General features: G+C 37.2%; 1 protein-coding gene across 2 annotated transcripts; it reads left to right on the top strand.

Moving 5' to 3' along the window:
- The first annotated feature begins 217 nt into the window (after positions 1–217).
- Positions 218–23887, top strand: LOC149782139 (uncharacterized). 2 transcript variants are annotated; one of them, XM_089933584.1, is made up of 4 exons: positions 218–428; positions 1920–1991; positions 21233–21313; positions 21681–23887. In XM_089933584.1, the coding sequence occupies exons 1-4, from the start codon at positions 227–229 to the stop codon at positions 21716–21718; spliced, it is 393 nt and encodes a 130-aa protein (XP_089789710.1). In that variant the 5' UTR covers positions 218–226; the 3' UTR covers positions 21719–23887. The 2 variants fall into 2 exon arrangements, with proteins under 2 accessions (XP_089789710.1, XP_089789711.1); XM_089933585.1 differs by lacking the exon at positions 21233–21313.
- The last annotated feature ends 1925 nt before the right edge of the window (positions 23888–25812 follow it).

Raw genomic sequence — 25812 nt, 5'->3', positions numbered from 1 at the left:
GACATGGATGTTTCTGAGGTTGACAATTTGTAAATTACTGCGGAAAAGTCAAAAGGTATCCAAATTACTTTCACTGTGGGAACTGCGGCTTCACTCCATTTGTTAATGTCAAAATTTGGCACGAACAATATAGGCCTTTCATTGCAGGAAAAAGTCGTAACTTTCTGAGTAACAAGAAGTCAGATGAAATCACCAGAGGATACAATGGTATATTTTTATATTGGTCATGAGTCTTAAAGAAGGTGAGTTAGATTGGCTGTCATGCTATTTAGGCCATGAAGTTGACACCCATAAAACTTACTACAGACTGCACGAGTCGTCGGTGGAGCTTGACAAAATTAGCCGCCTATTGATGGCAGTGGATATGGGTCAGGTGGCAACGTATAAGGGGAAAACACCGGAAGATATAATCATTGATGACTTAGAAGGTATATTACAGTAGAATCTTATTACCAAACCATTTGCACTGCTTGTAGAGCTGAAGTAACCTCAGTTACATCCAGAAGTTAAAGTGGTCTTTTTTAAGTCATAGTAACAGTGAGCAGCATAAAATGAATGACATTTTGACAATAGAAGTGAACGTAGACAATTTTTGCTTAAAGACTAATATAGAGTACATGACTCAGATTGCACCTCAGCTATCTTGCCTCAAAACCTATTGAAATAGTGTCTTCACTTAGGCATAGTTGAACAAAACTATTTGGCAGTTCTTAGTTAACAACCAAAAAAGCTATCCAGAACATCGAATATATGCATTGACTTCTAGTGTTTGACATTGGTGTTCTTGAATAATGATTACAATTCCAAAAGTGTCTGTATAATGCATGCTTCAGAATTTTAAGATCGGAGATTTAGAAGGAATTATTGCGCTAATGTTTGATACTCGATATGATGAGAATGATTCTTGGCTTCAAGCACTGAACAATGAAATGGTCAACAGTTCTTATATGTAATTATGAATCAATGGTTAATGAGCAAAGTCTGTTCTGCAGGTGAAATTAAAGTAAGGAAAAATACAGCAAAGCTTTCTTTCAGAAATAATGTTCAATTATTTGCAAATTGAATGACCTGCTCAGAACACTGTTTCGGTTCACATTAGTGTTTTCAGCCTTTTAGAAGATGCTGAAATATTTGAGATAGTGCTGATAGTGATAAATCGGATGAGGATGGAGAAATTAATCTACAGGTCATGATGAAAATTTCCGAGACCAATACAGGTATTTAAACATGCCCGCAATGACAAGTGTTAATTTATTCCTAACCCCATAGCTGTGGTCAAGTCTGATTGTATTAAAAATGGCATTAACCGTCGGTCAGTAGGGAGATTGACAGGTCATATTGGTCAAAAACAGGAACAAAGCAAAGTGTATATTGAGTGAGAAAGCAAGAGATTGTATTTTCATCCTCTTACTAACCACAAGGGTAATGATGCAGGTGCAAAAATCATGAATGAAAGTAGCACATCACAAAATTATATCATCATCGCATCAAAAGTAAAAGTTTGTGTAAGAACATAAAATGTACTCTCTGCTCCGTGAAACACATTTCCTCTTTATTGACCACACTCTTCAGGATCTGACATATTCATATGCATTTGTTTATCGGTTCTTCCATTTTAGAAATTATGTCAGTACATACGATAGGCAAATGTAATTGGATAGGCATAGTTGTATTTATATGTAGATCTGGTTAGTAATTTCGAAATAAATGTTTAAAAACAAACCTTAAACAATGTATATACTTTATTTTTTCAATTATTATCAATCATTTCTAGTAATTGACAATCGAGATTGGTAATTTTCATTATTTAAGTAAAATGTGATTAATAGTTAAAAACTTACCACATTAATGTTATGTGCTCCAAGTCTTGGTCTATGAATTGTTTATACTCTTTATGCACATATCAATTAAAATTTCAGGTCTTGATTCGGGTGAAGAGAATAGGGAGAGTGACATCGCAAAGGTTGACATGTATAATGGATCTAGTACAGGTAATTTTTTCAGAAAAGCTAAAACGTGGATACAGTTTACATGTGTGGAGAGGTCGAGTCATTACAAAGCAAGATCAGGGTCATTGTCTTCCGATATTTATTGAGCTCAGATTTATGGGAAAATGCGACATGGTGGCAAAATTATGTTGTCTACAACAGTGGCAGTTAGGTATTCTTTAAATGTTTCGTTTGCATACAATTCCTTTACCCAAGATGAAGTTTTGCAGTTTATGGCATAACATATTATTCTATCTGTTTTCTTCCTGTGAAATGTTATAGATGTATTTGATTTAATTTATATTGGATTTAATTTAATTGTTTGTTTGTTAGTTTTAATTTTTTATTCCATTTCATGCTATTGTAATGTAACTTTGTTTACTGGACTTTTAAGAAAATCGATTCAGTTCTATTTCACCTGACAGTTTTTCATAAACAACTAATAATACAAACTTTATATTTAATGTTGACCTAGTTCCTGACCTTGATTCATAATCGGTAAGAGTTGAAGTAAACAACGTTTTATTAATTTTGTTTTATTCTTTCTCAGACTAAGGCTCATACATTGAAATCGAGGTCATACTGGGAGTACCTGATGTTAGGCATGTAAAATTCTTATATCTTGTTCTAGAAACATCATGTAGCCATCATCCTCATTCGCGTCTTAAATTAGTGTACAATTGTTTGCTATAGAGAATTTAAGTTTTCGGGGTTTTACACATTGACACTTACAGGTGTTTTGTTGTGACCAGTCTGAGTTAAATTTTTAATTTGTTTTCAACATTTTTGGGGATTCCAAGAGACTATGTTTCCCTGGAAATACCTGTGCTCTAAACTAATTCTTGGACAAGGACAGTTATCGAAATTTACAAAGAAGTCAAACACTGGAATATTTTATGTGATTCAACACAGAACTGTTGACACATCAGGACGACGGTGACTACAGCATACGTCATTGTCTTCCATTTTGGATTAAATTGGGATTTTATTTCAGTTTCTTTAGGAGTTTTCATTACTAGAACTCCTATTTTTTCATTCTTGGATTATTTTTGGATTTGATTCGTAAAGTTCTTTTTCTCATTTTTACCTTGTTTATCAAGGGAAATAAATTTGTTAAAACTTACCAAGCTTGTTGTCTTGACGCTTTTCTTGCTGCGTTTTGTAAGAGCGTAACCGTAACTTCATTTAATACATCAATCAATTCCTATTGATACAGATTGTTATAATTTTTTGGCGAATATATGAATTTTTTTTATATTTTCCACACAATAGCTTTATTTTTCCATCTACATTTACAGTTACCAAACTTTGAGGTTAGCTTGCACAAGAACCATCTCAATTTGGGGCACAAAAGTTCTATATCTGGGTCACAGTGACTGAAGATAGGGAAATCCATTGACAGGACGAGTACAGGTCTTTTGAAACCGTTGAAATGCAAAAGCTCCTTGAAAAGCTTTGAAATTAGCTTGACGTTTGTCTCACTGGGAATTATCTGAGGCAAGCTTGAAAAGTCAGGAAAAGCTTGAAATTTCCCAAAGAAGGAACATACTGACAATGTTGGCTGAAATACGATGGAAGTCAGGAATGATAAAATCGGATCAAGTTGAAGAATGTTTCCTTTAAAAAAAAGGAATAAAAATATGCTAATATTGAAGTTAGTGTTTAGATAACTTAATTCGTTCAAGATATTCATGATACTTTTAACCGATTTCGGGATTACCAGCTTTCCTTGCATTCAAGCCAACTGAAATGTAGGTTAACATAACTTGAAAACACACCTATTTGCTTGAGTGATGATTAGTACTTGTTAGAAAATATACATCAGAATAAGTAAAAGTCAGATTAAAGCAAGCAGCAGAGAAAGTGAATCCCACAAAGTATTTCGCTTAACAGAGCCTTCTATCGAAGACATTTTAGATAGAAAGATTATTTTTCACAAAATAAACCCTTCTAGTCAGAATAAACATGACAAAATATTCTTTCTCCGCTGACTAGAAGGGTTATCTCATGAAAATATCTACCTATACAACTATTTCTGTCCTCACAGGGGTCTATCTTGCGAAAACACTCGGTGGCGTCGTCACTTTCTCTGCTGCTGAAATGCTAGCATTTCTGTGAAAGTCCCTGGCAGAGTTTGCCTGCAGTCGCCTGTCTAGTTAAAAATTGTATCCAATCCAACTCGATATCGTGTTCGAGGATCATGTAAATTTATCGTTACAAATCCATGTGGTTTTGCCTGAGCACGACTAAAGAAATTTTTGATTTTTTTTTATGTCCATGTCGCCGCTGCACCAAGTCTGATGTATATTTCGTAACGTGTGTGCGTCAACGCCGTTGAATAGCGCAAGAATGTTACAGTTGTGCCTGATCACTTTTGGGATTTGTGTATATCGCTGGGTTACATAAATCACATCAGTGTTTTTATGTCTGCCGCGTGAAAATATCCTTGCGGGGTTTGATTGCTTGTCCAACATCACATCATCGTACACGACTAAATTGTTAATTCTCCCATCAATATCATCAATACTTGGTGCTTCATCGATGTCAGTAATAAATTCAATAACATCATCACCGTCATTTATCGCCGCTGCATTCTCATTAAACTGTTTTTAACACGCTGTAGCATCGCTGATCGTCCACAGATGGAGCTACCAAATACAACTTATCCCACTTCATCCACTTCATTATTAAATTAAGTAAAACTGCGTCTTACCCGACCCAGATGGGCCTATAATAATCATTCGGACAGAATTTGGTAGCACTGAGTTATGTTTGATTGGCTCTCGTCGTTTTGTAGCAGAAAAGTCAGTAATCTCCATTAGATATATCATAAAATAATATGGATTTATGTTGTGTGAAATGTAGAACACGTACCCCAACTGCGGACATAACAAACACTACAACAAAAAATAATCGATCTGCGCTTACAGGCAAGTGTGAACGATGCGGTACAAAAAAGTTTAAATTTATTTTTTAAAAAAGGAGGTGATATTGCAGCCAAGTTAGCCAAATTACCAGGAGCTCCGTGGGTTAGATACCCAGGAGAAAAACATCTTCCAGGATATAATTACTGTGGTCCTGGAACTCGACTTGATATCAGACTTGATGCCCAAGATCAACCAAAACCACGTGAGTATCCGATAAATGCTATTGATAAGGCGTGCCATGCGCATGGTGTAGCTTATCGAAGTAAGGATTTGCAACAGCGCCATCTCGCGGATGTGAAATTAATTCATGCGTTAAATGCCATCACTGATAAATCTTTCAAAGAAAAGTTAGCATCCTGGTTAATAAAATCCGCGATGAAAGGTAAATTAGCGCTAGGTGCTGGTATATAATGGAGTCGATTTATTATTCCCCAAAGGGATATTGGAGAGGTAGCGCAGCAATTAGTAAACTCGCTGAAGCAGCAAAAGTGACGAGAGTTACTGCTAAAAAGTGGTTATCCTGACAGGCAATATGGCAAATTTATCTACCGCGTCCTAAACAAATTCACTTTGCGCATTTCAGTGTTAGTGTGCCAAATGAGGTTCATCAGGCTGATATATTATTTCTGCCACATGATACCATTAAAATCCGAAGACGTCAAAACACAAACAAGTACGCGTTAACTGTAGTTGATGTTGCAATTAGATACAAAGATGCTGAGCCTTTAACAACTAAAACAGCATCTGAGGTTGCTTCTGAGTTTAATCGAATTTATCAACGAGGACCTCTACGATGGCCAAATTTATTACAAGTTGATCCTGGCAAAGAATTTCAAGGTGCAGTATCATCGTTGATGAAGCAACATAATGTCACCATTAGACGAGGACATATTGAAATTCACCGTGATCAGGCAATTGTTGAGCTATTCAATCGAACACTTGCTGAGCGGTTATTTGGATATCAATACGCGAAGGAATTCATTCAGGATACAAGATCGCGCGAATGGGTTGCAAGATTACCAAGCGTGATAGCTGTGCTAAATAATGAAATTACTCGAACGACCAACATGAAACCTGCCATCGCGATCACAAAAAAAAACATATACCACAACGACGTGATTCTTCAGCGCAGCCAATATTAGGTGATGTCACTGTAAGATATTTATATGAACCAGGTGAACTTGAAGGCGGTAAACGAGGAGCAACTGATCCTATTTGGAGTGTTACCACACACAAGATATCTAACATAACAAGATCCACTGGTAGACCAGCAATCTACAGGTTGGATTCAACGCGGATTTGTACGTGAGCAATTACAAGTAATTCCCGAAGACACACAATTACCATCCCGATCACTTAACTAGCACTAGCGCCTCTACGTCGATTACACTCAAGACAGGTCAACATGATATTATCGCGTGTATGACCGCGACTGTTATATTTTCTATCTACGGTGAATTGTCTTGGATTATTACTAGAATACTGCCATAGCATTATGCAATTACAGCTCGCGCAGTGATTATTCTGCTGTTGTTTCAGCGCAACAACGAAGTCATCGTCAATGTCGAAATCACGATTATTTTTTTTTTGTCGCTTTGTTTGTAACCAGCGAGTTTTCTTTTTATTATGTCGCTGTTGCTTTCATTATTAATTTTATCAGCTATTGAATCTTCCAAGACAATTCTTCGCAGTTGAGATATTCTTCTGACTCTGGACACAGCCAAGTAGACCAAGTTTGACCATTCGATTCGATCATCAACAACCCAGACAGTTGTATCACTGATAGTTAGTCCTTGAGATGAATGTATCGTCATTGCGTATCACAGCGTCCACGGGGATTTATTCATTTTTAGTGCATCTTTGACAGCATTAATATCAACTAACACAATATCATTCAATACTAAATTCTGTTTCTCTGTTTTCCCAGGAATATCAACATCTATATTCTGTAACCGCGTATCATCTGGTCTATAACATAACGGCACTGGCAGCATTGGAAACTTTTCTTGTTGTAACTGAAATAGCTGTTGTTGAAGTGTGTCTCTGACTATCTTTCTACTTGCCACTATCAAATCGTTTGGTTTCCACGCGCTCCAAAAGTCGCTCATTGAAGTTTCAGGAATCATCTCGCGCATAAGTTCACATTGAATTTTATTCGGTTGTAATCTGATTAATGTTTTAAATTCCTTCAATGTTGCATCAAGTGCTCTATGATCATCAGTCACTTCTTCATAATAATCAACAAAATCTTTTAACCACGAATGTGGGGATATGCCGACAAACGGAGGTGGCTGACCGTGATCGCCGCACATTATCACTGCAGTATTCGCTGTCAGCAGCCAATCAAGAAATGTTTTTAACGTTTCCAACGGTACCGTACATATCTCATCCCAAATTATTTTCTCGGGAATATATTTTGTTCCCATTCGATCTGACGTCCACACACCACCGCTGTATTTGAAAAGGCTGTGATAAGTACAAGAATTGACTCCTCGTTGTTTCATCTCACTGGCAAGCCTGTGTGTAGGTGTTAGCACAATCATATCTGATTTTCTAAATAATTCAATCGCTCGAGTTGTCTTGCCAGACCCACCCGGCCCGTTTAAATAAACAGTTTTGTGTCTGGTGATTGAATCATGCACAGATGGTGCGTTCGACATTTCTGATAATTCTGTTTTCCAATAATTATCCTTAATTGTAACATCAGCGGATTCACAATATTCATGTAACATCTCCGCTTTTATTCTCCACGAACTCCATGATTCATCGTAAAAGTCTTCGACTTTCTTTGTAAAACGAGCCAGTGGTTCTAAGTATCTTTTATTGATATAAAATGAATCCATTGCAACTCTAACTGAGGTGTCAGGAAATCGATTTATCATTGATAGCAAATTTATAGAAACATAAGCCAGCATCGAAGATCTTAGATGTGTGTATTGAGGTGATTCTCCGTCGATATAACTTACAATTGTGCCCAACTTTTTCCCGTCGGACTAGTAAGCATCCTCCCGATTACAAAATATATTTCTCGCAACGGCATCAGCAATTATAAAATCCAATTCAGCATCATCGATAATCAGTCGCGAGTGATGTAGTTTATGATCATATGCAGCACCTTGAGTAAATTTACCGATTATTCTTCGTCCGAGATATTTTGCTATTTTTTCACTATTGCTAAGTTTGATCTTGAGAACTTTAGGAGCTTCTTTAGTAATGACATCCATGGGAGTATTTGGACTCTCTCGTGCATACTCACTAATAACTTCATCTACACTGATATGCTCCGATGTTGGTAACCAAAATGAGGTCTGCGGTCGATATGATATGATTGCTTCACTGACAGTCAACGATACCAGTATTCGGCTGTCAAGGATATATCGCAATAACACTATTAGTACCCAGCGCTTTTCACTAAAATGTCTGCCAAACCAAACATAACAGCACGGATGAAGTCCTGCGGAAAATTCAAACGAAGTTACACGAGCAAATCCTGTCAGGACAAAGTCGGCTAAAGGACCGTTTATAGCAACTCGTGTCATCGAGTTCGTGGGATGCCCAAATCGCTTAAAGTATTCGCGGCACTCGCCCATCCCGAGAAAGCTTCCCGGATAACACGCGATCATATCCACGGAAATCATATCCCGGTAGTCATACCGGGTATTCCACAGCCCGCCATGCCCATACTCGACACAACTTAATTGTATATCCGAAAGAAACTGACTTCGGGTTGGTCTCCATGAATTTCTTTCTCTTGCAGCGTGAGCGGCAACACTCAGAATAGTAAAACAATTGACCAATAACTGCTCGGTGTTTTCTTCGATTTTCACATATTTCTCTGCGAGTTTTTTCATTTGTTGTTGCAACGAATCCGTCCAGTATAATTCACCGTTGGGTTTTACAAATTGATCATACTCGGAATCTTCGGAACTTTTAAACAACCACATCGACACAGGGTCGATTTTGCTTATCTGCTTGATAGCATCAAATATATTTCCCGATTAATATTTCACAACACGATCCCGCGGAAATATCGTAACTGCGTTAGTTCAAGCATGAGCGTTATGATCAATGATATTTATTGGAGCCCCGTATCGATTATATTTCGATTTGTATAATACTTCCTTTGTTATAGTTGTTACGGTTATGGGAAATCTTAATGCGCTTTCTAGCTTGGCGACATCGTTTATTGATGCTCCTGTGTGTTTGACCCGCTCAGCCCACGCTGCTATCTTGGACTGTCTTAACGCAGTCAGACCGTTTCCCGCATCGCATTTTTAAAATGTTCCACTACTCGCTCGGCTATACAATTCAGCGCCAACGACGTTCTCATCGGGGTGAGTTTATCAATTTTTGTTTTTTTTTATTGGATAGATTCCATAAATGACTGCGGTCACAGGATACGCTCGAGCGTAATATGGTTTATCAATACCGGTCAGCATTCCTGGTTTGGAATCTTTACTTACCAGAACGGTTTTTCCATTATCAAGAACAGGGTCGAGTTTGTCACGGATAATCCATATATCAGAATCTGCTTGCACAATAAATTTTATTCTGAAAAAATATTTCCGACCACCCTCATCAGCGGTGAGATAATCAATAATTGTTTTTGCTCGTGCATCATTCATTGTAGCATCGATGACAGAATCGTCGCGGATAATTCTAAATGACGACCGCACGTGAGATGCGCTGTCGTCGCGGAATTCTTTTTTGGCATTCCTGATAATATCAAACAGATCAGACAGGGCCCGCCTCCGCGAGTCAGGGGTTAGTATGTCAAGATTGAATCTCCCGGTGCCAACTGCAGATAACCTCGAAAACTCCTCCATGTTATATTTAAGACAAATACTTAAATAAGAAATATTATATATACAAATGAATAATTGCAAGTGGTTAAAAGTTGGATCTGTAACAGTCTGTAGTCCTGCAGGAAGGAATTCTGCGGTGAACACCTACAAAGCATCAAACGAGGAAGCACAGGACCAATACTATGCCTTCGATGCGGTATTGGGGTCAGAGGTAAAACGCAGTTGTGTGCGGGTTGCGCAGGGAAGCCATACCGTGAACTCAAGCGATATTACAATAAAAAAGTAATGGAGATGCGCTGAAATCCGAAAGCGATTATTTAAATAAGTTTTCAGACAAATTATAAATTAGACAAATATATTATTATATAAATGAGCCAAGAATTTGTTCCACATCCAACCATTAAGAATTATGAAGCATCTCGCGAGGAAATAGTTAGGAATTGCAGGTTGAAAAAACCAGTTGGTGTTGTTAATAATTCTGGTTATCTTAGATTTACTGCTGGGAAAAAGATGTATTATAATTACAGGGCCGCGTACGAGTGTTAACATGGAGAGATCAAAGACAATCTTGCAATCGATCACATCAACAAAGATAGACTTGATAATTCTTTATCCAATCTGAGAGTTGTCACACAGCGCGAGAACTGTCAATTCGGAAACACTGGTTATAGTAAATACGCCAAGAAGGTTGTTTCCATAAATTTAAATACAAAAGAACAAAAAAACATTTCATTCGATGAATGCAGCCAGTAAGCATTTTGATATTTGTGTGGCTTCAGTACGAAAAGTCGCAGAAAAAATATATAAATCAGCTCTGTCAAAAAAATATAATAATCAGAAAATTGTTTTTCATTATCACTAAAATCCACGGATTTTCAAACGGAGATAACTCCGTTAGGCATATCTCATGCAATTAGTTCTCTCCCTTTGTGCAATACTCCTTGAGATTGTGCAATACAGGTAAATTTATCCAGCGCGACTTACTGGTATACAATTATTATATATAACACTTCCGCCTTCACGGGTATTTTTCAATTCAGAACTTAAATTCAATTCAGAATTTGTTAACTGTCTCTTGCCACTTCAGAGGTAAATCGTTTACAGGTAACACAACGAGCAGACGGTTTTCTGTGCACAAGGAAGTAAATAACTTCCCTTTATTCCTTAACAAAGTCAAAAACGATTTTATCCCTGACTAAGTCAGGGACAAAGGCGTAATTGTCTATTTATCTTTTTTTGCGGATAAAATCTTTATTTTATTACACTTGTTCGGGGTTATGGTTCATCTGCATTTTCCACATGATCATATTTAAGAAAAAACATTTTAAGCAAATCACGCTGAGCTATTTTTGAACTTCCAAGTATCAGTCGGTTTATCTACTATAGCGTCCGAATTATGTACGGGGTTTCGAAACCCAACGAAGTTGCACAACTTTCCCCGTTATCGCCCCTGACGGGGTGGTCTTTTACCACTCGTGGGATTGATTTTGGGGGAGGGAGTGCAACTTTGTTGGGCGTAGAATATAACCCCGTTAGAATTAAGTTATATATGCTTCTGTAAATATGCTTCTGTAAATACAATGCTGTAAATATGTTTCTACTGTATGTTTAAAATACTACTGTGTAAGCTTGCTAAAATGCGGTGGCAATTTAGAAGCTTTACAGTCCTGGGATAAGTTAGAATTAAGTTATATAGTGTACAATACTACTGTAAGCTTGCTAAAATGCGGTGGCAATTTAGAAGCTTTACAGATGTAAATACTACATTTTGTGTGTTGTCCCTATATGAACCTTGCTAGCATATCATCAGGTAAGCTAGGGGGTTCAATACGGGGAATGTCTCGTCTCTCTCGCAAACACACCCTCTGGGCTCTCTAGACTGTTATTTGACAGGTTAGGGGCTCACATGGGGTCGTGTTTCCGCTCCTGAGTTTGGTAGGATGTTATAAGACACCCTAGAGGCTCAAGGAGATGTGATGTTTTTTCTTTTAAATATATAAATATTATATATATATGAATTACGAAAATGTCAATAATCTGATTGATGCTATTAAAAATTTAGAAGAACAAGGATTTAATTTATCACTAAATCCTGAAACAATTATGTCCGATTTTGAATCATTGCATGAAACTAAACGCGCAGGGCGTTATATTATTCCTGCTCAATATCGATTCATAAAAAAAATTCAAAATAATTTGTATAAATCGCTGGTCACAGTAGAAGAAGAAGCACAAATACATGAATTTATTTCACTATCTCGAGCAATTGAAAAGATTAGGTTGGCATTGGCAGCCGAGTATGAAACAAAAAAGATAATAAATACTCGCGTTAGAAAATTGAAACATTGAATGTCCCTTGACGAAGTCAAGGATGACACAGTCAATGACAAAGTCAAGGATGAAATTAAGGACGACGAGGAAGTAAATACCTCTCCCTGATGAAATCAGGGACAAAGTCAAGGATGAAATCAGGTACTTGGAAATGAAATCGAAAGTAAAAAAAAAGTAATATATTTTTTTTTACTTCCTTGATATCATCAAGGTGACAAAGTCAAGGATGATCTCAAGGTGACAAAGTCAAGGATGACAAAAAAGTTCCGGGACAACAAAATCAAGATGACGAAATCAATGTGATTAATCGGTTGGGTTCAATGCAGGAGTGTGCATAATTGAGAATTTGATCTCTGTCACATACTATTGCGGTAATATGCTCGCGTCTGAGATCATCTAACTGTTGCTGTGTTAGTAAGAAATCTTCGTCTCCGTATTCATCAATGAGCAATTTAATGTTAATTTCTTCTTCTGCAAATGCAGCCTTGACTGCTTGCTCGAGTGCTTGTTTGTCATACACAAAAACATCTATGTGGTGGTACATATTTAAGATTTATATAAATCTAATCTGCGATCTAAATACGTGTATATACTCGAGGATTTAATGTATATCGCAATGCGCGATCATAACATGATCTTTTATCAATATTTGCAGTTGTGCATCAGTCAGTGTAAAATCGTCATGACCGTATATATCAACAATCATTTTTTCCGGGGTAACTTTTCCGGTTTTGACAGCGCTATCAAGAAGTTCTTTATTATGTATGAAACATTTCACGCGGTGATACATTATATGATACTTGCTTGATTAATTGTGGAAATCGTGAGCGATTTTCAATATATTTTTTTATTGTTTAAAATAATTTATTGAAATATTTTTTATGTTGACGTTGACATTACTGCTGTCGTCGTCAGTGACATCACTGCTATCACTCCTATCATCAATGAAATCATCATCACTGTCGTCTTCGTCGGTAACGTCACTGTAATCACTGCTATCATCAATGAAATCATCATCACATTTTTTCTTCAAGGACATTATTATAATATAATATTATCAATTGGAAATCGTTTTACGATGAAAGTCCTTAGGACTTGGAAATCCTAGGATTTCACAAGGAGACTAATATATAGTGTTTCATTTCGCAAATCAAGGGGATTCCCAGACTGGTCTGTCATTGTGAAATTTATTCTGGTCAGCCATGGATTATGACATCGTAGATAGACCGGATTGATTGGCTCTTGCACAATCAGAAATTCAGGTGGTTCTTTCGGAGTAAATGAATAAAGAATAAATCCTTGCTGGGCTTGATTTGGTAATGTCGTGTCTGTGCTGTAACTGCCATCAATGACATCACACACAAGTATTGACCGCGACCACTGAAGTTATATTTACGATGCCCGGGCATACATGACGGCCCTGCCCTTCGGTGTTATTGTTATGTCTGGGCATAGTTGGCTCCGGTAGTGTTTTTCTGTGTTGTGCAAGTATATCATCGAAGGATTCATTGATGAGGTCGGAGACGGATTTTCTTAACTCGGGAACGTTATACCAGGGAAGTTTAAAATTTGGCAGATTCGCCTCTGGTATTCTAAAGAAGCTTAAAAATTGTTGCTTACTACGATGTATGTCGGTATCAGTGTGATCAATTGTTGCCTGAATTACTCGCTGGTTAAGATATTCCATGTCATATGCGAGCTGATTTAATATTTCAAGCCGCTTAATAATTTCGCTACGTAGCGCTATATCAAAAAGATGTTCTTGGAAGAACCACCGCATCTGTGTTAGTTGTGTTTTATGTTCTTGATTAATTTCTTTAAAATATTCAATAATATTGTTTAGGGTAATAATCAAAGTTTCAGGGCCCTGGGTAAAACCCCACTGAACAGAGTCCTTGTCGGTGAAGTAAAAATTACGACTAGACGTTGACCCTTTTATGTGATCCAGACTGTTTTTGTATTCTGGTGTAATTTCATGATATGATTGTTTGTCAGTGACATAATCAGACTTTTTAGGTTCTGGTGGTATTGGTTGTGCTGGTGGAGCGACTTCAGGCCATCCTAACACTGTTCTGATTGAACTATTATATATATCCACGGCGTAGTCTGGGGTGTTTATTTCGATCGTGGATGACAGAGTTGGCTCATGAACAGTTATTGCTATTTTGGATTCCTTTGTTGTAATATTTTTTATTCGACGTTGTAATACCTCATTGATTTCTTCGATTTGATAAGACCCGGTTGGTAACCCAATGACGTTCCAGTCTGGGGTGCCATCGGGTTTATTTTTATATGAAACACAAACGAATTATTTGCTGGCAATCCACCAAACGATTTTGATCTGATATTGGGCCAACTGTGATATGTAATTGTGCTAACGCGATCTCGCTTACTGGAATCGCAGTTGGAAAATTAATACTGAATTGTGGCTTAGTTGAGGTTACTGTTAACAAAGATGTTCGCGCCGGGCTTGTATTTGTGAATATCTGCTGAAGTAATTCCGTCATTATTTGTCTGCTGTCGTTTCAAATCGAAGTTCTTTGTGTAATCGTTGTACGCGGCTACTATCTGCGCAAATTCGTAATCTGATATTGTGGTATCGTCAAGGCTGGATGATATCAACGAGGACAATTTCGAGTAGGTGCTTGTGGCCGCGCTGTTTAACTTTTCATATTCGTGCAATTTTGTTAGCGCACACGAGGATTTTGTTTTCGCAATGATATTAGCAACTCCTGCAATCGTCGCTGATGTTGAAATTGTGATTGTAATCGCGATTGCAGTTGTCACCGGAGTTAACGCAGACAATAGCACCCCAGTAGATGCAACTACCGCGGATACCGAATACACTATTGTTCTAACATGGTTACACGCCGTTTGTATTTTTTTATCTTTGTTGTGCATTTGTCAATAGTATCTTTTAACTCTGAATGCCATTCGCGTACTTGATCATATCTATATTGCTGCGCACTTAATGACTCTGTCATTAGAGTTGTCGTTGATGCCATTTTATTATTTTACGCGGTAACCAATTGAGGCGTTTCAGCTACAAATTCCAAACACCACCAGTAAGATGTTGCGGTTAATTTCTTGTCGGCGGCTTCCAGGATCAATGTTTCTTCGGTTTCCTTGTTTAATATGATAGTCACAACCCCGGAATAGTTATCAGTGGAATGTCTCCAGGGATATGTTGTGAAGATTTCAAATTTAGCGGCACTGAACACAGACAGTCTATATACTCCAGTGGCTGTTGCTGTATATTTGATAGTATTATTTTGTTTGGACCATGTTGCGAATCCCGATGATACCATGTATACTATGTTGGTGATATGCCCGGGAGTAACTCCAGTGGGGACTTTAATCAAACTGGTTTTGCTAACGATCTCAGGAATCCCCGCTACGATGTTTTGCTGTTTTTGTTTGATCGTGTCAATGTTATTTTGTATCAACGCGATTTGATCTGAAATACTTCTATCTGTTCTGACTACACCTAACCGGGCATTAATCGCGTTGACTTCGCTGGTGTTACCAGTAAGTTTTTCTTTGATATCAGAAAGTTTCATGTCGATGACGGGAGGAGTTCCAAAGAACTTATCCGTGGCATCATCGGTTTTTTGAAAGTTTCTTCGAAGACTTGTGAACGCGTTTACATGAACATCATACTCTGCCCGCAACGTGGTTAGTTTACCGTCAACGGCGCTAGCGCTTGCGTCAACATATTGTTTGTTTGCGGCATCTTCCGGCGAGGTTGGAATCGCTAACGCGGTTATTTTCTTACCACTGAGATTGATTTCACCTGTCATTGTATCACCGGTCTTCGCTACACGTTCCCCTGCAGCTTTTTGTGTGTCATCTCGAAGAGCCGCGATTGATATCAGCGAATCTCTGATTTTTCCGCTGTCAGTGAACACAGGAATGTTACCCGGAGTAGCTCCAATAACCCTACGAATTATTTCATGCCATTTGATATCGCTGGTTTTTAGTTTTCCATGCCGGTCCTGAAAAATAACAACCTCATCTGGGTCTATCCCGGTCAGACTTAAAAGATTATCGACTTCATCTTTGGTCGCATATTTTGATAAATCCACACCGGCGCGTTTTTTTTGTTTTTGTTTCGAGAAGAGATCTTCCGTAAATATCAACCATTATTTGATAGGAAACTGTTTAAATCGACCCATGGTATACTCGTGCACGATTTTGTGAGGAGAAATCTTTGATTTCGAGATCGCATCAAGAACATTTAATACTTCACGGCCACATATCGGAGGATCGGTCAGTGTTTGTGTTGGTAACGTTGAATACCAAACCTTTGTCTTTGACAAAGTCCCTGTCAGGGGAATGTTTTTTGTATATCGAAGAAATTCAACTGGCGGTGCTAACCCATACGAATCAAAATAGATAATTCCACGTGGATCGATCGCGTAAGCAACCCAGTGAGTTCCTGGACCATCGCTGTTATCAAGATTAATAATTCCTGTTTCTGGATTGCGTGGTTGTTGTGGTAATTGATCTCGCATAAAGATGCCTCTGAAATTCTTAGCCCTCGTCCCTTTTTTTGTATCCTTTTCCTGTGGCTTTCTTTAGTGCCATTCCAGCAGCGGTTCCAACTGCTCCTAACGCAGCGGCTTTAGCGACTGCAGGGGCAGCAGCAGCTATCAACGCTGGTATTGCTGCGAGAAGTGGAAATATACCACCGGTTTTAACCATATCTTTGACCGCGGCTAAAGAGAAATCAAGTCGAACTCCAGTCGCTGCTTGTTTTGCTTTATTAAAATGTTTTAGTTGGGTCTTAGTCAACGATAACTTGTTTGGACCGCCAGTAATCTGATCATTTTTTAGTGTTATCGTTGTACCACGTGTGCTCGCGTTTTTCGATTGTAATTTCTTAGCCTGACCAGGAGTCAAAGTAACATTAACGTGACCGTATGACATTTTATTTAATACGAGATTGATCTAATTGTTTACTGGTTTGTACTGGTGCATCAGCGAATATCATTCGGCCACCAGCACCTTCAAGCAACATTGCTTTGTCGGAAAGTATGACCGCGATTGCTCTGTCTCTATTCACGGTAGCCCGAAAGTGTATATCAACGACAGATTGTCTGGTTAAATCAAGATGCTCTAACGAGAAGTAATAGATTGGATAATGAGATATAAAATCCAATTGTGATATTTGCAAACCAGTATCGATATTTAGATCACGCGCTAGATATTTCGTCAATCGTTGATATGCACGTGCAACATGATTATTACCAAAATCTAACAGTATGTTCTCAGACGGTTCTTGATGCCCGTTTATTCTCAGAGAAACGTCAGTGATACCAAGTTGATCAAATATCATATGCGAACGTGTTTCATTACCCACTCGTGCAACATCCTGAAGAGCAATGAAAATATGTCGCGGCGCGGTAACCCCCTGCTGTGATGCTATATGCCATGTGAATAAACCGCTATTGGTACCTTGAGCACTATCTGTGGTTGTTGTAAGCCACGATAACAACACTTTACCGCCTTGATCCATAAAAGAAAGCAGTCGCTGTTCTTCAGTAATTGCAGGAGTCATTACCGGCATCCACAGTGATAGTTTTGTTACGTTTACCTTACCAGCGTCAGTTAGAGGTCGCCATATAGCATAAATTGTCGTTGGCTTTTCTAACAAGCACGACCGTATGTTTTGCTCCAAAAATTACCTTTCTGACATCTCTGCAAAATCCAAAGATGTGCGACAGCGGAATGGCACATGAAAAATTTCTACGATTACCTTTCAACATTTGTCTACGTGCAGCGAAACCTAAATTAAATCATGCATTAGCACCATGAACCACCGGATTCACATCAGCGGCAGCGTTATTGGCAAAGTTTTGTGGTCGTCTAATATTGTACTGATCACTGTTAGGAAAATTAGAAGTGTCCTTGGCAAACATTATTGATGGACCAGATGATCTTGTATAATCATCAGAATATCTTGCTAGACCAATTATTGTTGTAGCAACATCGACATCCTTCTGAATCGATTCAATATTTTTTCCATCAATCATGTAGATAGCACTATCAAACAAAGCCATAATTCCGTTATTGACAAAACCGATTTTAACCTCAGGTCCGTATTCTGTGTCATCGGTTTTTATAATTTCACCTTCTACTTCAATAAATGTTTCAGCGGGCAGGAAATATCTACTTGTATCTTGAACCTGAAGTTCAATTCGTCCTCGTTTATTTGGCTCTCGTGCGTCATAAGAATATTACTGATAATCACGCACTGATTCATTTTTAAGAACCGGTTCGTATATGTCGAATGCTGGGTCGGATTCCCGTTTAAACATTTTATTATAAAAGTTATCGTCTAAAACGAAGACCACTTCCCGCCATCAAACTTGTGTTTATTTGTTCAGTCCCTTGATTTATCAGCGCTGCTAGTTTTTGATTTGCGGCTTCATTTATTACTTTACTAACATTTGCAGGCATGTCTGCGGTGGCTGGTAATTTTACCGGAGGTGGACCCCCTTTGGTTCTGCGCATTAATCGTGCTAGTCTGTCCTTGATTGCCAGGAATGCTTTACTGGCAGCGCTACCAACAGCGCCAGTAGCTTTATCTTTAATAACATCAATGGCTTTCATCGATAATTGTTTTGCGATTGGTATTGCTTTAGGAGCCATCCTCGCGAATAAACCCCGAACAACATCGCCTAATCCGTTTCCATAAGTCATCCTGTATACGGGTACTCGTGAATTTACCACCTTGACCATGACTGGTCTACGATGAGAATTGTGTACAATCATTTTATTGAATTAGTTATTTATTTAACTAGTCGCTGTCCATGAGTTCATCAATAAGTTCTCGGTAGATGTGAGCATCCATGATGCTGCCGCGAAATAAACGCTGACAGATATCAGCTGCTTCATTAATTATTTCTGGTGAGTTATTTCCGGCACGTCTTCCTCCGATGAGAACTTCTAACCGTGATACATCATTGATGACATTATCAGGGCAGGGAATAAAATCACCTCCCAAACCACTGCCAGTAGCGCCGGTATCAAGTATATCGTAAAACTCTTCTTCTTCATCTTGACACTCCAATGGCGGTGAAGGTTCCTGCGTCTTTTTGTTTCGGTTTTCGCTTTTGTTCTTTTTCTTTTCGCTTTTGTTCTTTTTGTTTTTGTTTTTGTTCTTTTTCTTTTCGCTTTTGTTCTTTTTCCTATTCTCTTTGTTCTTTTTTTTTTTTTTTGTTCTTTTTCTTGCTGTCTTTGTTCTTGCTTTTTTTTCTTTTAATGTTTAATCATAACTTTCTGCCCCTTCTAAATAAATCTTATAACCAGGATCTTCCTTGTCTATAAGATCAACATCTTGATTTATTTTAAACAACCAATCTCTCCATGTATCACTACTTACTTTAACGTATCTGGCTTTCAAAAATTGACCTCTGGAAGAAAAACGTTCGACAGCAAACTCACCAAATTTTGGCTTTTTCCTGTCTAGTTTTCAATTTATATTTTTTAATTTCTTGTATACCCTCTTCAGTAAATTTCTCCCTAAAATCGATTACTTTCTTTTCTTTTTTGGGGGTTTTCACCAACAGCACCTTCAAGTATTTCTTCTCCTTCATCTTCAAGTTGTGGTTGAGCTGCTACTATATCAGTTGGAAGTTTTTGTAAAAGTTTTTTTGTTTGTTTGGTTCTTCTAGCACTTTTTTCAGTCTGCTCAGCGGTTTGTTTTAGCACTGGAACAATACCCTTTTCATCTCCCAATAAAGCTCTTTCAGTGACCACCGCAGCTTACTCAGCAGCTGTTGTAACGGGTTTAAATAATTCTTCTGCACCTGTTGCAAATTCAACTTGTGCTTGCTGCCGTGCTTGTAATTTTTGTCTTACACTATCTCGTACAGGAAGAAATTTTTCAATTGCGGCTAGTCGCTCTCGAGCTAGTCTAGCGGAATGTGTTTCTTCAATGTTGGCCTTTATTGTTAACTTAAATTTTTAATTCACAGCAGCAGAAACGGGGACTGCAGGCAAACTCTGCCAGGGACTTTCACAGAAATGCTAGTGTTGAAATGCTAGCAGCAGGGAGGGTAAACACCCCCAAGTGTTTTCGCGAGATACCCCTGTGCGGACAGAAATAGTTGTATAGGTAGATATTTTCATGAGATAACCCTTCTAGTCAGCGGAGAAAGCTTATTTTGTCATGTTTTTCTGACTAGAAGGGTTTATTTTGTGAAAAATAATATTTCTATCTAAAATGTCTTCGATAGAAGGCTCTGCTAAGCGAAATACTTTGTGGGATTCACCCTCTCTGCTGCTAAGCAACATTGTTTTAATTTGCTGTCACTCGACGACCGAACATACTACATTACTTCATTTTTAGGTAGTAAGACGTCAATGTAAACATAAATATCAGGGGAGTCGTCTTACATTGTATGACTAATTGATAACGTTTCCGGATGTCACTGCTGTAGTAAGACGTTTTGAAATGGCAAGCAAACCTGTCTTGAAAAGGCTTTGGAAACCTTAAAAATTCCTTGACAAAAGCTTGCATTTTGTTATGCGATTTTGGTACGGATCCTGCATTTAGTGCAGACATGTATCTTGTCCACATAGTGAACTTTTAAAAATCGGGTGGGTGTATCCTCTTGCATTGAAGGTACTCTTGTTACCTGATTATAAAACCCATTAGAATAAAACATTATTCAAATGGTAGCACTTGTACATGGGTTTCGCTATAGAACTTTTTCAAAATTGCATGACAGACTTTGAATTTCAAAGCTGATATCTTAATACAAACTTCTAAGTGATCAGTGCAGAAAATGATAATATGCTATCAAGTATCTCTTCCACTAGTAGAAATGAAGAAACCTTTAAACAGCAATTTTAAAACTACAGGATATAATTTCAACATCTCTTGTGCATCATTCTAACTCGATAGATATCACAGTTGTAAAATTTATGCTGACAGGGTAGTACATGTGGGAAAGTTTGAAAATCTTGTGAAGACTGTTCTTGAACCAATCGATAGAACTTCAAAAAGCTTCTCTTATTTCTAATCCACATTCATTTTCAGTTAGGCTTATTTCATCAGGTGATTGGTTTCAGTTGCCTCGTTTTCTATGTAATGTATTGAAATATCTTAATCTCAGCTAATATTTAAAAAGTAAATTACGAATAAATGTGTGGAACTGTTTGAATATTTCAGTTAGAAATCAAGAAAGGCAAAATGATGACGCTGATCAAGAGATTGATGATGAAGTGCATGCCACACAAATATTTTACATAAGTAAGAATTACAATATTCATGATACATATGCATAACTGAAAATCTCTCTCCTTGGCTATGAGTAGACATAAGCAAGTATTCACCTTCAGTTCCACATGGATGTAGAAGCAAATCATCTTATTTCAATACGAACCTCCCAACACACAATTGACAATTTATATTGATGATATTCCAGGAATATAATGCCTGTTGACCAGCCCCAACCCAATCCCCTCCACACCCCCAATTATTGCCTGAGAAACGAAAGTGACTTAATCTTTATTTTTATTCCAATAAAGGCTGCCAATATGTATTAACAATTTTATCGTCATATGTGTAACTCAGTAATAGTTAAATATGTACATATCATATCCTTATCTTATTCTAGGACTTAACAAACCACAGATGAAAGTTACTGCACATTGAAAATCTAAATGCAGTTGAACAAAGATCTGTTTCAGGAAAAATAAATGGACTGAAGCAGTACCCACAATCAAAACATTTGGCCACCTGCTCATGCAAGGACTTCTTCCAGGATCCCGACAAATATAGAGCCTGCAGGATAAGAAAATGTGCCAACAGAGACGGTCAAAGGCACACATCAAGAGTAAATGCCAACATCTCATCAAAAAGGAATACTATAGACCCTCCAGCTGGCATAATGGTAATCCTAAAAGACATTGCTGTTTCCTCATTAATGGATTACCGCATCTCACTGAAATGCTTCTATTATATTTTTTGATTTGAAATGAAAACGGTGACCATTGGAAGTGCAATAAGGATGTTCTCCTGGACATGTTGAAATTCATTTTGTCTCGGCTTTTGCAGAATACCTGATATTGTTGAAATTTGGGTTTTAGTAACACTTGTGGTGTTTGGTTGGTTCTTAATAAAAGGATTGAACAAAGGTGTAGTTATATCTTGACATTTGTGCACCAGAAATTTAATGATCTAAAACTAATGCACTTCACTTACAGGTTTACATTTAAACAGGTAAAACTGGAAATATCAGACAACATTTAGATCACCAAATTTGGTATGATGCACTTTGTTAACAATATCGGATATCATATCAATACTCAGTCATTGGCGCTGTTTCTGTAAAACATACCTGGGACCCAGGAAAAGCACTTCTAATGTGGGGTACCAACCCATAGATGCAATTTATATTTTTTATTATAACTTTAATATGAACTCTGTTAAATCAAAGTACCCTGGCACAAATTGTTTTTTTTTTGTTTATGAAACTGAACTTAGTAACAGTACCGAGACAGATGAAACAATAAATAGGCTTATATTGGAATCCCAAAAAATCTCCCACTACAGCATGTCTCGTTTAGGGACGTTAGATGATCTGAACATGAGCATATCAACAAGTGACTGTGCTCCAGTAATGTTTGTGGACGTTGGTAGCCATTTTTTGGTGTCAGCTAGCACTATATGACAAACTCTCATTAGTGGTTTCCAGCAATTATTTATCATGAGTATGTACCAAACTTGTGCATATTATGGTTACCGTCAAGAGATGAACATATATGAAACTTTATTCTCTGTCAAGTTTTTATGTAAATTGGTGACGTTCTGGACTTCTAAGCTGGATATAGTGCATGCCATGTGTTTATGAATGCAACTACATTTGCAGGTTTTGTTGGTTTGCTGTGAAACTTGGTACGGATCTTATTCATCGTCAGAAGATGTGCATGTTCACAAATCATTGTACCTGAACTCTTTTGAGAACAGATCTCTATTTCGTTTGGTATATACATTACACTCCATCAAGGGATAGGGATGCAGGAGATGTGAGAGTATATGTACACGTAAAAATTGATGACTGTTCGTTTAGTTTGTGGCACTTTCTAAGGTCTGTCTTACGTCTTTCACTGCCATTGTTTTTTCTTCATAATGTAAATCGGGCAGTATTTGCAGGCTCTCGAGAGAATTAGGGACATTTGGAAACACTAGACTCGAACAATACTAAGTCGTAACTGGGGTAGCCACCACATAATTTCAGGGTACAATTATGTTTTTGGTTTGCTTAATTTTATACACACATTGAATATTCTTGCGATAAAAGCATCTCGCCATGTGGAGAAAAGGAAACGAGAAGTAAAATCTTAACTTTAATTATATTACTGCTATACTAGTTATCACATAGTATACAAGATGTGTTTTACAGTAATGCTTCCTGTATCCGGGAATTAAATGATTGTAGCAAATGTAATGAAGCATATATTTGACATTTATTTCCGACATGGATATACTGTTATTGTGAATGAAAACTAAACACCACATCGTGTTCATGATCAACAGCGCATTTCTGTATTGCTCATTTGCTAACCTGTGATGTTACTATTAAATTAATATGTCTGTTAAAGCAGCAGTGTATGTTTGTAGCACGAATATTTTTTCAGGTCGAGACATTTGTATTTCATATCAGGTAGTGATCATAAATTAGATTAAATGGCGTGATTTATTGCAAAAAGCAACAGTGTTATACCAACTCTTCTGTCTATCATACATTTCAGGAGTATAAATTGAAATCTATTTAGTATATATTTTTGAAACTTTGTACTATAATAAAACTTGAGGTATAAATGTCAATCTTCCTTTTTGCAGTACTTAATTATCACTTTTTTCACGCTTTCATGCAAACGGATTATAAATTGACACAGACTCTGTCGAATCAAGGAACACATATCTGATACTGAAAATTCTTCACATTTTCCCTGGAAATGACTTGAAAATGCCAAATTTATTTTTCAGAACACATTTGGGATCGGTCTATCCCAAAACTTGTATTCTGGATGTACAATTAGGAACTTATTAGCATATGTCTGTTTCCATAGTAAAGAAGCTGTACATTTGAAAGGTTTGTTGTGTAAGCGTAAATTAAGATCCATTTTAACACATGTTCCTAAAGTTCTATACATCAAACTAGTGCTCTAAATATGCCATCGTTCTTCTTAGTTTTCTTTTAGTGTAACTAAGTACCATCTTGGCAACCTTAGTAACAGAAATGTAACTCTAACAATTTTTGATCATATCTGTCATGAAAATTGGTATAACATAAATGATGCAATAGTTATTTCATTGTAAGGGTATCAACTGTCACTGAAGGATTCCTCAACAACAGAAAAGCTCATCGGAACTTCTATATTTATACAACCAGTGATGTCGTGTTCCTTTTCTTGTATTTTATTGTATGCCAATATCATGGGTTGAGCTGCATAAAAGTCAAATTTGATAATTACAATGCACATTAGATTATGTGTATCTATGGGGGGGGGGCGACTTTCTATTAAACTCTAAAGTGTAAATATTCGTTTCTCATTTAAATCAGTGCAAATAGCTTGATACATCAACATGCGAAGGCTGAGAACATAGGTATCTGCTTTCGTTATTTAATATTGTTTGATTTTTAACTGTATATAAGGGCTCAGAATTAAACTAAGGAAAAAGCTGGATGTAAATACAAAAGTATTCTTTGTTTACAGAGGTTCGAAGTGTTACGGCAGAATGTGCTAACTTCAGTTTTACACAATAATTCAAACCATCTAGTTAACAGGGTATCCACGCTACCAGAAAATCAAGGAAAAGATCAGGAGAAAATGCTTTTTTCCAACCATGAAATGCCCTTGCATTTTGCAACTATAAATGAAAGTTGAGAAAACCACGTAATTTTCAGCCACCAGCTGATGGAAAGAATTGTATAACTCAGTTGAATCTGAACTGATCAAGAGTTGAATATACTGAGTTCTGACCAGAATATTTGGAGGTTACAGTACATATTATTTGGGTGATTGTCAAAAACATATTTGTATATAGTCAATCTAAATGCTCAGTGGATTAGATTCGTCTAGTAGACTGGTTAGTACACAGACTGCTATATATCTGTATCATATTTTGCATGGATGTTACGAAATCCATTCTACCATCACTATAAGTCAACACGGTGACGGCATAGGGTATCCAATTACCAGATAGTGTAGCAAGCTTACGCACTGTTGCATCAAGTCATAACTGCATAAAATTGATAAGAAAATTATTCATTTTCTCAGTTTATAAATGTAAGCTCTTTTGTGTTGCGCATATGTTCTCTTGCAAGATTTTTTGCTAGAAGGATTTTAAGATTTGCTAATTTTGCCAATTGCAAAGAAACACACAAAATGAAATGGCCTCTTATATTTTCATGTCTTGCCTTTTAAGTACTTATTGTATATCACTCCTATTCTCCAGGTAATATTGCCACATGTTTTCATGATAGGGCCTACGTAGTGAAACTAAAAAAAAGGCCTGTCTGATGTTTTTAATATTTTTGGCCAGTGGTAAAGTCATTTGGTGGTTTGAAGAATAGTACCTGTATTCTTCCAATTTTATAAATTTGTGTATTTTTTATATTTCTGCCATAATGTGGAGTATGCTGTGTTATGCTGTCATATGACTGTCTAGTCATGTGACTGTTACAAATTTAAGGTGCAAAGAATAACTTGATTGATCCATCATCTACATTTACCATAGTT

The sequence above is a fragment of the Sinohyriopsis cumingii genome, chromosome 15 (assembly GCF_028554795.1).
Source record: "Sinohyriopsis cumingii isolate HCF-2022 chromosome 15, ASM2855479v2, whole genome shotgun sequence".
NCBI lineage: Eukaryota > Metazoa > Mollusca > Bivalvia > Unionida > Unionidae > Sinohyriopsis > Sinohyriopsis cumingii.
The sequence above is the reverse complement of the archived record's forward strand: the minus strand, read 5'-3'. Positions and strand labels throughout refer to the sequence as shown.

Coding starts and splice junctions, on each gene's coding strand:
- LOC149782139 (XM_089933584.1), top strand. CDS start 227: ATGAGTCTTAAAGAAGGTGAGTTAGATTGGCTGTCATGCTATTTAGGC. Junction 1,992..21,232: donor GTATAATGGATCTAGTACAG/GTAATTTTTTCA, acceptor TGAATATTTCAG/TTAGAAATCAAGAAAGGCAA. Junction 21,314..21,680: donor CACACAAATATTTTACATAA/GTAAGAATTACA, acceptor ATCTTATTCTAG/GACTTAACAAACCACAGATG.